Source organism: Bubalus kerabau, chromosome 10 (genome assembly GCF_029407905.1).
Source record: "Bubalus kerabau isolate K-KA32 ecotype Philippines breed swamp buffalo chromosome 10, PCC_UOA_SB_1v2, whole genome shotgun sequence".
NCBI classification, from domain to species: Eukaryota; Metazoa; Chordata; class Mammalia; order Artiodactyla; family Bovidae; genus Bubalus; species Bubalus kerabau.
This window is the reverse complement of record NC_073633.1, coordinates 52,334,166-52,349,195: the sequence shown is the minus strand read 5'-3', so window position 1 is coordinate 52,349,195 and position 15,030 is coordinate 52,334,166. Positions and strand designations below refer to the sequence as shown.

The following is a 15,030-nucleotide window of genomic DNA, read 5'->3' as shown; positions in this document are numbered from 1 at the left end:
ACAAGAGCCAGCGGCCTCTCCACGTGGTTTGTGAGTGAGGGCTAGGACCCTGCTCGCCCACTTGCTCATCAGCCCAGTACCCCTCAGAGAGGCTCAGAAGTAGTCCAAGTCCGTTCCACTCCACACACCCCCGGAGCACATCATTGGTTTCTTGCACTGTGCTCGTCTGCCTGACTGAGTCTATCTGGAATCTCATGCTTTGGGACAAGAACTTTTTGAAAGCAGAAGAGCCTGAAAGCCCAGAAGTGATTTGACTGAAGAAGCATGTTGACTGTATTGTAGGTTTGGGTGAAATCTTTATTTACTTACCAAGAATTCACATCTAACACCCACATGATTTCTGTGCAGGGGAACTTCTGTTCTGAATACTCAAGGGTTGGGGCCCCTGAGCTCCCAGCAGGGGACTCTTTCTGAGCCTTCTTGTCAGCTAATTACACTCTCTACACTCTGCTGATTATAATCACTCTATTGCAAACACCCCTATTTAGTATTCTATTCATGTATCACAATACCTATTTCCAGCCCCAGTTGAAATAGGAGGTGGTTCAGGCAGTTTGTTGAGAGGTACTCTGGACCGCTGTGTCTTGATCCCAGATCCAATTTCCTTGCTTATGTAGAGGCTCTGTTGCCAGGCCAGGAGCATGGTGTGACCCCTGTGTTACCTACCTTTGCAGACCTCAGCCCAGCAGGCCCTCATGGGGACCATCAACACGAGCATGCATGCTGTCCAGCAGGCCCAGGATGACCTCAGCGAGCTCGACTCCCTGCCACCTCTCGGCCAGGATATGGTGAGGGTCATTCAGCACTTTTTTTTTTTTAAGAATATTTTCTTTTTTTAAATATTTATTTATTTGGCTGTGCCAGTCTTAATTGCAGCACATGGGATCTTTAGTTGTGGCCTGTGGGATCTGTTTCCCTGACCAAGGATTGAACCCAGGCCCCCAGCCTTGGGAGCATGGAGTCAGCCACTAGACCACCAGGGAAGTTCAGCATTTTTATTTGATGTCTCTGCCCTCACAGAAAATGGGATTCTGTACTCGGGCTAGATTCAGTGAGGTGAATCTCTGTCTCCAGCTGGGTGAGGTGCCAATCCATATTTTTTTTAAGAGATGGAGTCCCTGTCTTTAAGCTGCACCCAAGGAAGAGGGTACTAGTGGTAAAGAACGCACCTGCAATGCAGGAGACATAAAAGATACTGATTTGATCCCTGGGTTGGGAAGATCCCCACTCCAGTATTCTTGCCTAGAGATTCCCATGGACTGAGGAGCCTGGAGGGCTATAGTCCATAGGGTCACAAAGAATTGGACATGACTGAAGCAGTTTAGCACTTAGCACAGGAAGAAAGAATCATAAAATGCTACAGGCTATTGGCAGTACCCCTTTAGGCTAAGAACTTAGACTCAAGTGGGGCCCACATTCCAGGCCTACGGCTCAGTGGCTATGTCGTTCTGGGCAACTTACTCTCTCTAAGGTCCACTTTGTTATCCCTGAGAAGGGCTGTTGTGAGGGTTGACAACACAATCACGAAAAAAAGTTCTTCCCTTGTGTGTGGGCTTCCCTTGTGGCTCAGCTGGTAAAGAATCTGCCTGCAATGTGGGAGACCTGAATTCGATCCCTGGGTTGGAAAGATCCCCTGGAGAAGGGAACAGCTGCTCATTCCAGTTTTCTGGCCTGGAGAATTCCATGGACTGTATAGTCTCTGTACTGTTCTCTATACTGTTCTCACTGTATAGTCCATGGGGTCACAAAGAGTCGACTGAGCACCTTTCACTTTCACTTCACAAAGTTCTTAGCCCCGCACCTAACACAGTGCAAGCCCAGTAAGTATTAGCTGGATTTGTTGTTAATCCTGGTGGTTCTCACACTCGAGCAAACCTCAGAGTCATCCAGAGGCTAAAAAGGGGCCCCTTCCCCCATTTTTTCTGGCTCAGTTGGTCTGGGGTGAGGCTGGAGAATTTTCATTTCCAGCAAGTTCTCAGGTGCTACTGCTTGTCTGGGAACCATGCTTTGTGAACTGCTGGGTTCGTACTACTGAACTTTTCAGTGAGGCAGGGCGATTAACTGCCTTCCCATAGTTGCCATTGCATGAAATCATCTAGTCCCTTGCTGTTTAAATTGTGATCCCCAGGCCAGCAGCCTTGGCAGCACCTAGGATCTTGTGAGAGGTACAGAATCTTAGGCCTGCTTCCGGCCTTCTGAATCAGAATCTCCGTTTTAGTTCCCAGCTGTTTTGTGTACACAGGGAAGTTTGCCAAGCACCGGCTACCATTGTCATTCTCTGTCCCGCTTTGCACATTAGAATCACCTGAAAGGCTTAAAGGACAAAGCCTAGGGCCCAGGTCAGACCAAGCAGATCAGTGTTGCTGGAGGTGGGGCCTGGGTTTCCATGGTGTTTTATCTCTTTGTGATTCTCATATGCAGCCAGGGTTGGAAACCATGGCTGTAGTACTGCCTGGACATCACAGGGGCAGAACCAAGACACAGTTTGTAGCCTCGTCTCATCCAGCCAGGACAGCTGCCTCCAAGTTCTCTCTGCTCAGTGTGTTTTTCATTTGTTTACTGTAAACCTGAAGGGTACAGCATCCTCAAAGCTGTTTCTCTCAAGTCTCTGAAGTTATTAAGTATTTTGCTTTCAGGAACTTGAGACTAAAAATACATATGGCAGCCTCCCATATCCAGCACAGTTGGGAGAGGGAGTTTTTAAATATCTGGACTTAATATTCTTGCTTCACCAATTTTCGAAAAATTAATATATAAAATATTTTAGTGCTAGACATACTCTGAACCAAGATTAATATTTGGGGACTATTTGGGGAAGGAGACCAGAACCATCTATTACCATGGGATCACCATTGCCAGTTGTAAGCACTCATTGGCTAAGACCAGAAATGGCCAAAAGCAGAATTTGCTACGAGTCACATGAGTATAAAGTATAAGAACTAGAAAGGTTTCAAAAGACCACTGAGTTTCTACAGTAGAAAAAATTTAGGCACAGGAACTGAGTGAAGTTTGCTCAATGTCATATGACATGTTATGGGTCCAGAACAGGGGTCTTGAAGACCACCCCTCAAAATCCTACCGGGAAAGGTGCACATCAGCATGATATTCATGTCATAAAAGACAGTTGCTGTGCTGAGATACCCTGATTCTCACTCCATTCTCTAAAAAAATGAAGATGAAAATCAGCAACCGTTGTTGGTGCCAGTGGGTTTCCCAGGTGACTCGGTGGTAATAAATCTGCCTGCCACTGCAGTAGACACAGGAGATGCAGCTTCAATCCCTGAGTTGGAAGGATCCCATTGAGTAGGAAGTGGCAACCCACTCAAGTTTTCTTGCCTGGGAAATCCCATGGACAGTGGAGCCTTGAGGGCTATAGCCCATGGGGTCAGAAGGAGTCAGACATGACTGAGCATGCATGTTGGTGCAACTGTGCAGTATTATTATAAGATACTAATTATCTCCATTTTTTTAACTGAATGTACCTATGTAAAACCACAGAGAGTTTTTGTCTTCAAAATCTTAAAGAAAAGGTAACCCGAGTAAGAAGCATTGAGAATTTTCATTCCATGTGGCACGAATGAATGAGCAAGAGACCTGTTAAGGACATTGTTAAAGATGATGTAAGGGCTTCGCGGGTGCTGGCCCAGTGAAAGGAGTGTGGTCAGAATGCTGGTCTCGTTTTATGGCCTGGCTTCTCTGGTTTCCTGGGTAACCCTGCACAGCGATTGTGTCATGCAGTTATCTGGTCTTGCAGGCGTCTAGGGTGTGGGTTCAGAATAAAGTGGATGAATCCAAACACGAAATCCACTCTCAAGTCGATGCCATCGCAGCTGGAACCGCGTCAGTTGTTAACCTCACAGCCGGTGAGTCACTGAGGGATTTGTGGTGTATTGTGGTTTTGTTCAAAAAAAAAAAAAGAAGTTCTTATTCTTTGATTGAAGCAACAGATTTTTCCTATTCTGAGAGAAGAGCCTATTTTTAGGCCCTCACAATGCTTCAAGCATTTTCTCCACCTGACCCAGGAGAAATGCGGGGAACCTCTCTTGCCTTTGTGACTATATCATGCACCCTCAGTGAAAAGCACTTACTCAGTTCATTGTCCATCAAGCTGCTGGACATACTTCAGAGTTTATTGAGGCCAGTTCCTGCCTTCTGAGAGCTTACAGTCTCAAAATGGTTTTGTATGACTAGCCGTCACAGGTGCCTTCCTCCATCTTGTCTAACTGTGGTCTTCTCTGGATTGCATGGCTCTCAGCCTCGCATTGTCAAGTGAGAGCCAGGGACGATCTTGGCATCACCAGGCAGCCTTGCAATGTTTCAGGGACAGAGTTGACCTCTCCAAGCTGCTGACCTTGGAGAGGCCTTCTGAAAAGGACCGTGAGATGCTAGTTTTAAAGGTGTTCACGCTCAGAATCTCAAAGTGTGAGACCTCGGGGTGAAAGGACCTCGTGAAGAGCAGCCTTGGAGATGGGGAGTCGAGACGTCTGACTCTTGCAGGATGTCGCCAGGGGGCGGGGTCTGCTGCCAGTGTCACCGCCTGTCTCGTGTTACCCTGGGCTCTCCGCAGCCCTCACCGCCCTTCCCTGATGGTGTCCATCCTTCTCTGTCCCAGGTGATCCCGCGGACACCGACTACACTGCCGTGGGATGCGCCATCACCACCATTTCTTCCAACCTGACGGAGATGTCCAAGGGCGTGAAGCTGCTAGCAGCCCTCATGGATGACGAGGTGGGCAGCGGGGAGGACTTGCTCAGAGCTGCGAGGACCCTCGCCGGGGCTGTGTCAGATTTGCTGAAAGCTGTGCAGCCAACTTCTGGAGAGGTGAGCTTTGGGGTGAGCAGTCACTCAAGGTTCTTTTTTTTAACTTTTTATTTTGTGTTGGGGTATAGACAATTAACAATGTTGTGGTAGTTTCCAGTGGACAGTGAGGGGACTCAGCCATGTATATACATGGATCCATTCTCCCCCAAAGTCACTCAAGCTCCGATGAGGTAGATGCAGCCTTTGAGACCCATGGGACTCTTGCTTCCCTAGCTGCTCCTTCCATCCCAGTGGCTCACGTTGCCACACTGCAAGGTTTGGGGTTGCTGAACTGTGTGCAGAAGCTATGGTGCAGCCTTTGATACTGACTAAGCATTACTTGGAGTACATCAAGGCTGTATATTGTCACCCTGCTTATTTAACTTATATGCAGAGTACATCATGAGAAACGCTGGGCTGGAAGAAGCACAAGCTGGAATCAAGATTGCCGGGAGAAATATCAATAACCTCAGCTATGCAGATGGCACCACCCTTATGGCAGAAATTGAAGATGAAAGTAAAAGAGGAGAGTGAAAAAGCTCAACATTCAGAAAACTAAGATCATGGCATCTGGTCCCATCACTTCATGGGAAGTAGATGGGGAAACAGTGGAAACAGTGTCAGACTTTATTTTTGGGGGGCTCCAAAACCACTACAGATGGTTATTGCAGCCATGAAATTAAAAGACGCTTACTCCTTGGAGGGAAAAGTTATGACCAACCTAGATAGCATATTAAAAAGCAGAGATATTATTTTGCCAACAAAGGTCTGTCTAGTCAAGGCTATGGTTTTTCCAGTAGTCATGTATGGATGTGAGAGTTGGACTGTGAAGAATGCTGAGCACCCAAGAATTGATGCTTGTGAACTGTGGTGTTGGAGAAGACTCTTGCGAGTCCCTTGGACTACAAGGAGATCCAACCAGTCCATCCTAAAGGAGACCAGTCCTGGGTGTTCACTGGAAGGACTGAGGCTGAGGCTGAAACTCCAATACTTTGGCCACCTCATGCGAAGAGTTGACTAATTGGAAAAGACCCTGATGCTGGGAGGGATTGGGGGCAGGAGGAGAAGGGGATGACAGAGGATGAGATGGTTGATTGGGATCATCAACTCGATGCACATGAGTTTGGGTGAACTCCTGGAGTTGGTGATGGACAGGGAGGCCTGGTGTGCTGTGGTTCATGTGGTCACAAAGAGTCGGACACAACTGAGTGACTAAACTGAACCGAAGCATTACTCTGCTGACAAAGGTCCATATAGTTAAGACTATGGTCTTCCTAGTAGTCACGTGCAGTTGTGAGAGCTGGACTGTAAAGAAGGCAGAGCACCAAAGAATCGATGCCTTCCAACTGTGGTGCTGGAGAAGATTCCTGAAGGTCTCCTGGACAGCAAGGAGATCAAACCAGTCAATCTTAAGGGAGATCAACCCTGAATACTCGTTGGAAGGACTGATGCTGAAGCAAAAGCTCCAGTATTTTGGTCATCTCATGTGAACAGCCAACTCTTTGGAAAAGTCCCTGATGCTAGGAAAGATTGAGGACAGAAGGAGAAGAGGGTGTCAAAGGATGAGATGGCTGGATGGCATCACCGATGCAATGGATGTGAACTTGGGCAAACTCTGGAAGATGATGAGGGACAGGGAAGCTTGGCATGCTGCAGTCCATGGGGTCGCAAAGAGCTGGACATGACTGAGCGACTGAATAGCAACCACAAGCTCTTAGAAGGAAGCCTCCCTTCCCCCACCCAAGGCTACTTGATTAGATGTAACCTGAGAAACTAACACACACATTACAAATACACATGTAAAGGGAATACAAGTCTGTACCCTAATTTCATACCAGTTAAATGAGGCTTGTTGTTTGATCGTTTCAAATCTATTCAGACATTGCTGGTTTTGAGCCATCAGCCAGTTCCTTGCACAGATTCCACAAGCACATGTATGTCTCCTTCTGGCAGACAGTTTCCGAGTTTATTGGGCTGCAGGAGGAAGCCATCCTGTAGGATTCCTCTTCCTGCACTGCCCTGTCTGATGCTGCTGGGGAGGCAGTGTGTTCTCTTTCCCACTAAGATGTGCTCTGTTTGTAGCCTCGACAGACAGTTTTGACCGCCGCTGGAAGCATAGGACAAGCCAGCGGGGATCTTCTGCGGCAGATCGGAGAGAATGAGACTGACGAGCGATTCCAGGTAAGATATTTGCAGTCCATAATCTTGGAACCTAAGTGATGGTCCTAGACCCAAGCAGGGAGAAGGTAATGAAAAACGGAGTCTTCCTTGAACTGACAAGAGAAAGGTGAAGGTGGATTATCTTAGAGTGTGATCTTTTATGTGTTAACGAAAAAAATTTTTTTCATTGAAAAACTCAATTCACTTACACCATACATCACCACATTGAAACATCTGCTTAGCAGTTCTCACTAGTCAGCATGCTGCACTTTCTTTAAACACAAACATGGAGGGGATAATGTCACAACCATCCTTACATCAACCACCCAACTCTACAGTTATCCACTCATGGCCAGTCTTGTTTTATCTATTTGGGGCAGTTTTGAATTGCATCATTCTTGAGTCCACATGTAATAGTGAAAACACATGCACTCCCATACACTCTGCTCCCACATAGCACAAGCATTCCTTTGTGTTGAGAGCTTTGAATATGTCTGTGTCATATTCAAAACCACAAGTGTGGCAGAGAAGTCCCTTTTGTCACCCACCCCCCCTTTTTTTTCAATACCAAAGACATATCCTCTGAGGACCAGCTGTAGCCACTGTCTGCAGCTGGCTGGATGCACTGCCAGCTCAGACAAGATCTCAACTTGTCTGCCTCCATTCCCAGCCCCCGCAAATGGGGTGGGGAGGCCTCCTGCTGGGGATCTTCAGGCCAGATGAACTCCTCTTCTCACATACTTATGGGCAGATGCCTTTCATTCCTCTTCCTCCTCCTCCTAAGTCTTAATTTTACAAGTAACATACAAATACATTCTCATTAAACTGCTGCAGTCCAGGTTTTCAGGAAGGTACCCTTTTCTAAATCCTATGGCAGGTTCAGTGTTTGGAATTTCTGTAGAATTCAGAATAAAATCATCCAGCTTTCTATTAGCATTCCAGTTGCCTCAAGGGGGGCAATTTTGCTTGCTATTTCATCTAGAACTACTGGATTTCATCACCTCGAGATGCGTTAGTTACTCTAAGATATGATCATGTATGTTGTGGATACATTAAACATGCCCTTTCTCCTCTACTTTCCACATTCCTGGGGTGCTGGGGACACAGGACTCGTTCAGATCCTGCATTAAGGCTTGAACATTCAGTGCATGAACATTCATGTGATCAGGGAGGCTGAGACACAGAATGGGTGGTAGGGGTATTCCTGGAAGCCATTTCTATGCTAGCGTGGCCAGTAATAACTGTAAACAGAACTAACTGTAGACCACATAAATACAACCTGCTAAAGCCAAGCTAATTATGTCCTCATCCTTCCTTCCCCTTGATTAGATCCCCAAACACATGTGTTGTCCTGTGGATTTTGTATTAGAGCAAGTAGTTCTTTGTAGGTAGGTACCTACTTAGAAATTGGTTAAATACGAGATTCATCCATTGGTTTACTAGGCTTAATTATCCTGAAGCAGTCAACTTATTTTCTAATGTCTGGGAAAAGTTGAGAGGGAAGTCACAGCTCTTCCTTAAAGCATCTCATATATCCTTGTGGGTTTTTTTTTTTTTTTTTTTTTTTAATAGATTTTTCCCCTTTTATTCTTTGACAAACTGTTTCCATCACGTGTAAATATAAACTCTGCCTCCAATGTCTGCTTCTATTCAGATGGGCTAGGGAAGCAGGTTCAAGTTCAGAATAGTGTCTCATGGTGGTTTTCTTAACAGGAAAAACCTGGCTTGAATGTTTCCTGTTTCTGTCTCTAGGTAAACACCAGTGCAGTAAGGTGATCCTACAGTCTCCTCCAGTTGTGGGTAACCCCTGGCTTACTGACATTGGATTTCTTACTCTCTTGGTTTTCCAGTTCTTGAGATCCTATCTTGGAGCTTTTTCTTGAGTTTTCAGTGTATTGCATGTTCCCAGAGTTAACAAAGGTTTATTCTACATGAGCTGCATAATAGTGGTCTTGTTGAAAAGTTTGACAAGGGCCTTGTCAGCAACTATAGCCACAGGATCATGTTCTTTTTCCAACTGTATTTTTTGTGTGTGGGGGGTAGACAAAATTAGTAGGAGAATCAGGATTTTTAAATCAGTCTAACAAAACCATGACCAAATCTTGGTCTCTGGGTGAGAAGATGGATTCCTTTCAAGGGAAGGAATACTTTGACACATTTTGGAAGACTGCTTTTAAAAATCTTGATAATAATTTGTGACTTTCAAATTTTGCTTTCACTAAGCATTGAGATAGAGGGCCAAGAACCATAACTTTGCAGGTTGTGTTGGGATCAATTTCTAGAAGTTATGTGGCAGATGAGTGCCAGTCAGATCCCAAAGGCCTCTTCACCTCTTGGCACCACAGGCTATGACTTCTCCTTGGACATCGAGTAAATACCAGAGACCTAAGAAAGACTGGATCAAACTACCCTTTTCTGACTGCTTTGTTATTGTCCATTTTAAAATCTCCTTACTTGGTGGATGCATGGGTTTCTAATTTGCCTGGATAACATATATGGTCTTGGGCTTTCCAAGTGGCTCAGTGGTAAAGCACCCTCCTGCCATGCGGGATTCATGGGTTCAATCCCTGGGTCAGGAAGATCCCTTGGAGAAGGAAATGGCAATGCACTCCAGTATTCTTGCCTGGGAAATCCCATGGACAGAGGAGCCTGGCAAGCTACAGTTCAGAGGGTCGCAAAGAGTGGCAGCAACAATAAACATATAGTCTTTGCTCTGTATAAAATTGTACAGGCAGAACACTCTTTCCAGTATATCTTCTCATAAAATATCTTGTTGTAAAGACTCTGTGGGTGCCTTTTGCATTCAGAATCAAAAGTGCTTTTCATTATCTGATGAATTAATAAAGACTTCTGACCACATTTCCTCTGGGAGAAAGCCTTGACATGTTGGTTCAAAATAAAATTGGCCTATATGTTTGGGAAGGCATTTCTAAACAAAATAAATGACCTTCAGTATTAAAAGCCAGGAAGTGCATTAAATGTAGCAGTGGTGATTCTTCAGGTCACAGAATGATGACAGACCTGATGGGGGAGTCAGGGGATTCTCCAGCCTGCAGGCAGAAAGCCTTTATGTTGACCTGCAACATAAACTGATCTTTAAAGGCTCAGAGTGCTTTGCATCATTGGTGAGGTCTTCTTGAGACTGGTTTATTTATATAGGCTCCCTTTCCACTTTTCATAATAATTTATCTCCATCTAGAAGGCTACAGAACACTGAGGATAACTTATGTTCAGAGAATTCATGAGCTGTTGAGCTGGAGAATTCATGGAGGTCCTAGCCATGCATGTTCAACGTTGCCCTCTGGAGGCCAAGATGTGGCTGAATTTCTGATGACAGCTTGGATCCTTGTGCAAAGTAGAGATCCAAAAGATAAATTTTCAAGTCACAGTGGAGCATGATGACATGGAGGGCCATGAATTTCATCCTTCCTACCACTCATAGTGTATATTTTCAGCTGGATCTACCACATACTCAGGAGGTGTTGTCAAGATTCTAAGTGTTGTTTAAATGCACAAATGTGAATCAGTGGTTAAAACAAAAGCCCTTCCTTCAAATTAACCTATTTTATATTGAAACCTAGCTACTTATAGTATAGGAGACTGTAGTATTAGGATTAAGTCTCCTTCCTTAATTAGCTCTCAGACTAACTTGACATTTCAGTAAAATAAGTGGAAAAAGTGTTATTCTAAAGTACTGAAGGAAAAAGGTCGAATGGAATTTTCATAAAATATTTAAGTGCTTTATTTTCCGGCTCTGATGGATGACTGGGAAAATATAAATAACTATTTTCTGTTTCCCCTTCCTTAGGACGTTTTAATGAGTTTGGCTAAAGCTGTTGCCAATGCTGCTGCCATGTTGGTACTAAAGGCAAAGAATGTTGCCCAAGTGGCTGAGGACACGGTCCTGCAGAACAGGGTGATCGCTGCGGCCACCCAGTGCGCCCTCTCTACCTCCCAGCTAGTGGCGTGCGCCAAGGTAAGCTGGTGGGCACCCCAGCCCTTTCTTCAGAGTGTCGCGTGCTCTTATCCGCCTCCAGTCTGTGAGAGGAAGCAGGGGCAGAGCTTGTTAAAATTGTCTGAGATTCAGAGCTTGCTTCAGGTGTCTTTTAGGTGAAATGGTAGTATTTTAGCATAAGCTGTCCAATTCCACTTTAATAATTTTTTCCTTGCTCAAGTCCTGAAGCAGTGGTACTTTTCCGTGTCTAATTGCCATTTCTGCATGTAAATTGCTGTGTCTCCCCTTCGGACTTCTCAGCATGTCTTATTTACCCCTGAGCTCTTGGATTATGCTGTTATAGCATTATCCATGGGTTCAGTAATAATCTGCAGAGGTAGTGGGAGCCCTTTCTGCACTGCACAGTATCAGAATGAGGGATAATGATGTAGTTCATGGTTGTCATTAGGATGTACACACTCTGTGTAACACAGTACCTCATGAAGCACCATCACCCCTGGTTTACTGAAGAGGAAACTGAGGCCCTTAGATGTTACTGAGCGATTACAACCACAGAAATCATAAGTGCCTGGACTAGGCTTGCAGCTCAGGCTGGTCTAACTTCAGATACCCTTTCCCCTCAACCACGTGTATCTTCGCTGAGATAATGCATCACAAGATTGTAGGTGTCAGTTTCTCCACCTGACGATACAACATACTCTACAGATCTGTAAGAGCTTCGCTCATGGCTCAGCAGTAAAGAATCCTCCTGCCAGTGCAGGAGACATGGATTCAATGCCTGGGTCAGGAAGATCCCCTGGAGAAGGGAAGGGCAACCCACTCCAGTTTTCTTGCCTGGGAAATGCCATGGATGGACAGAGGAGCCTGGTGGATCCCAGGCCATAGAATCACAGAGTCGGACACAACTGAGCAACCGAGCACACACACACGGATCTATAATCTGATTCCCCCTGGCATTTCCAGTCCTAGGAGAGGGTTTGCAGCATCAATCGGAGGCATCATTGATGGTCTCCCTCATCCTGATTTCCTTGTTCACCAGCCTAGTTTCACAGGTGCTGACGCAACCCACTCTACTCTCTAAACCGTGAAGCAGGCTTCCAGGAAATATATCTGGAAAAAAATCATAATTCTTTGACATAGTCTTTATCTCAGCTTGGAAGACTCAGTTCAGAGGTTTCCAAGAGGAGGAGGTGTGAATGGTAAAGATCAGAAATTTCTCTCTATAGAAGTAGTCAGTAGTATCAACGGTAATAGAGCAGTAATGGAGGTGAAAGTTAGTGGGCATCCAAAAATCACAAAGTGAAACGGTCGAGTATGAAAAACCTCCAGTGACGATTCAGTTTAATCGCTGGTCCTCTAAGTAAGGAACTGAGGCCCAGGGCAGGGAAGGACGTGGCAGAAATGCTAGTGGGCACTGGAGACTAGAGTTCTGATGTGGCACCCAAGACCCACTCCTGTCTCGCTTCAGGTCGTGAGCCCCACCATCAGCTCCCCCGTGTGCCAGGAGCAGCTGATTGAAGCAGGGAAGCTTGTGGATCGCTCAGTAGAAAACTGCGTCCGCGCCTGCCAGGCGGCCACCGACGACACTGAGCTGCTGAAGCAGGTCAGCGCGGCTGCCAGTGTGGTCAGCCAGGCCCTCCACGATCTCCTGCAGCACGTACGCCAGTTCGCCAGCCGAGGCGAGCCCATCGGTCGCTACGACCAGGCCACCGACACCATCATGTGTGTCACCGAGAGCATCTTCAGCTCCATGGGCGATGCTGGTGAGGGGCTGGGCTGGGGCTGTGGGTGGGCCAGGCGGTTTGGGGTTCCCTGATGGCACTGACTGTGAGCAAGTCAGATGATGGTTTCCTGGACGCCTGGTAAAAGGGCAAATGCTAATCACTCTCAGTCATAGCCTTCTTCTGAAGCTGGGAAAGATAGAAGGCTTCTAGTGTGCCCATCCAAGCAACACCAAGAGACTTAATGTCATCTAGAGTTTTATATGTATATATATAATTTAGGTACACAGTATATCCCTTTTGTTCCCAGAATGTCCATGTTGGCTATGGTAAAGTTGGTGTCGCCGCAGGAAGAGGCAAGAATGAGGCTTGGACGTTTATTATACTCAGAGGCCCCATTCAGGGCGTCTCTGCCTGTCACACAGGGTCACAAGGGAAGCATCAGGTTCTGACCAGATGGCAAGAGACAGGATTGAGGAGGGAGCTCAGGATACTGCCTTTTTTGGGATTTCCATAGAAAAAGCAAGATGGAGCAAGATGAACAACTTAGGTTTGACTAGTCTAAATAATTTCAGCTGGCTCTTTCCTTATAGGTATGATCCCAAGTTGCCTGATCCATGGCTCTGGGGTGATGAAGGCAGAGAAATATTGCCTCCTGGCTGTAGGGGCCAGATAGAGGATAGCTCTGGATTGGTTAGTTTGCCACCATACTCTTGGCTAGACCTTTTACTGTCTCTGACTATTTGCTAGCTTTGTGAGGGGCAGTTTCTTTCCAACCAGAAAAGTTTTCCTAAGATGTCAAACATCACTATACATACATACATACATACACACACACACACACACACACACACACATATATATATAAAACCTTTTCAGCCTATTAGTTAAAAATTAAGTCTCCCCAGACCCAGCCCTGGAGAAGGAAATGGCAGCCCACTCCAGTACTCTTGCCTGGAAAATCCCATGGACGGGGAGCCTGGTAGGCTGCAGTCCATGGGGTCGTGAAGAGTCAGACAAGACTGAGCAACTTCACTTTCACTTTTCACTTTCATGCATTGGAGAAGGAAATGGCAACCCACTCCAGCGTTCTTGCCTGGAGAATCCCAGGGACAGGGGAGCCTGGTGGGCTGCCGTCTATGGGGTCGCACAGAGTCGGACACGACTGAAGCGACTTAGCAACAGCAGCAGCAGCAGCAGACCCAGCCCATCACTATCCCATCTAAATCTCTGGAAATGACCACTTACCAATTTCTGTTTTACCTGTTCAGAAATGTTCAGTCTTCCTACCTAGATATAGGTGTATATGTGTATAACATCCTCTTTTTTTCCATATTAATGGAGTTCTATTACATATACTCTTTTGCAACATTTTTCACTGAATATATTAGAATGTTTCTGCCTGTTGACCTATACACCATTCTTTCTAATGGGAGCATAGTATTCTATTCAAGAATACATCATAATTTACTTAACCAGTTGTTTTCTAATGGTAATTTCCAAATTTTTGTTTGTTTTACAAAGTTAATGTAGTAATGATTCTTGTAAAAATATCTCTGTTTACTTTGGGGAGTATAGATAGGACAGGTTCCCATCATTTGAATTTCTGGGTCAATAAGTAGGTACATTTTTAATTTTAAACATGTCTGAAATTTCTCTCCAGAAAGGTTCTACAGTTTGCAACCCCACTAGTAGTTTGAAAGATGTCTATTTTCCTACTTATTCATCAGCACAGAGCAGTCAAGTTTTTTGTTTGTTTTTTTTTTTTTTTAAGAAAACTACCTTGTGCTTTTCTCCATCTTTCTTAACTAATTTAAGAAGTGGTTCTTTTGCTTCTTTCATTTAAATAAACTTCATATTGTGGAATATTTTTTATATCTATAGAAAAGTTGCTGGAGTAATAGACTTTTCCTTTACTGTTCCCTGTTTCCTCTGTTTTTAACATCTCCCCCAGCCTACAGGACATTGGTCAGGACTGGGAGATGAGCATTGGTACATTACAGTTCTTTAAACTACAGACATTATTCAGATTTCATCAGTTTTTCACTAATGTCCCTTCCTTGTCCCAGGAGCTAATCCAGGGTACCTTGAATCAAGCACATTTTGATTTTCATGAAGTTTCCCATTCCCCCTTCATGCTGATAGTGCCTCAAGATTCTCCACAAATGACCCAAAGGAGGATATTGCTCATATTTGAATCGTTTTATTTTTTAATGTTTATGATGGTAGCCCTCCCACTTCCAAAAGGAAGTTGAAACAGATTTCAATAAAATCACAGTTCCTAAGAACAAGATCAAAGCCAATGCTGGGAAGGAAAGGGTGAGCAAAGAAATAATTGATAGGGAGACTGGGCCAAAGCAGATCTCAGCATCTGAGCATGAAACTGGGGTCTGT

The 15,030-nt window shown here is 45.2% G+C and overlaps 1 protein-coding gene across 7 annotated transcripts in view; it reads left to right on the top strand.

Moving 5' to 3' along the window:
- TLN2 (talin 2) overlaps window positions 1-15,030 on the top strand; it is a 499,060-nt gene that overhangs the window by 339,394 nt on the left and 144,636 nt on the right. For all 7 annotated transcript variants that reach the window (XM_055537745.1, XM_055537738.1, XM_055537740.1 and 4 more), the window contains 6 exons: window positions 675-788; window positions 3,755-3,863; window positions 4,613-4,821; window positions 6,883-6,981; window positions 10,769-10,936; window positions 12,384-12,678. In XM_055537745.1, the coding sequence (XP_055393720.1) occupies window positions 675-788; window positions 3,755-3,863; window positions 4,613-4,821; window positions 6,883-6,981; window positions 10,769-10,936; window positions 12,384-12,678 (994 nt within the window). The remainder of the gene's footprint in view (window positions 1-674; window positions 789-3,754; window positions 3,864-4,612; window positions 4,822-6,882; window positions 6,982-10,768; window positions 10,937-12,383; window positions 12,679-15,030) is intronic.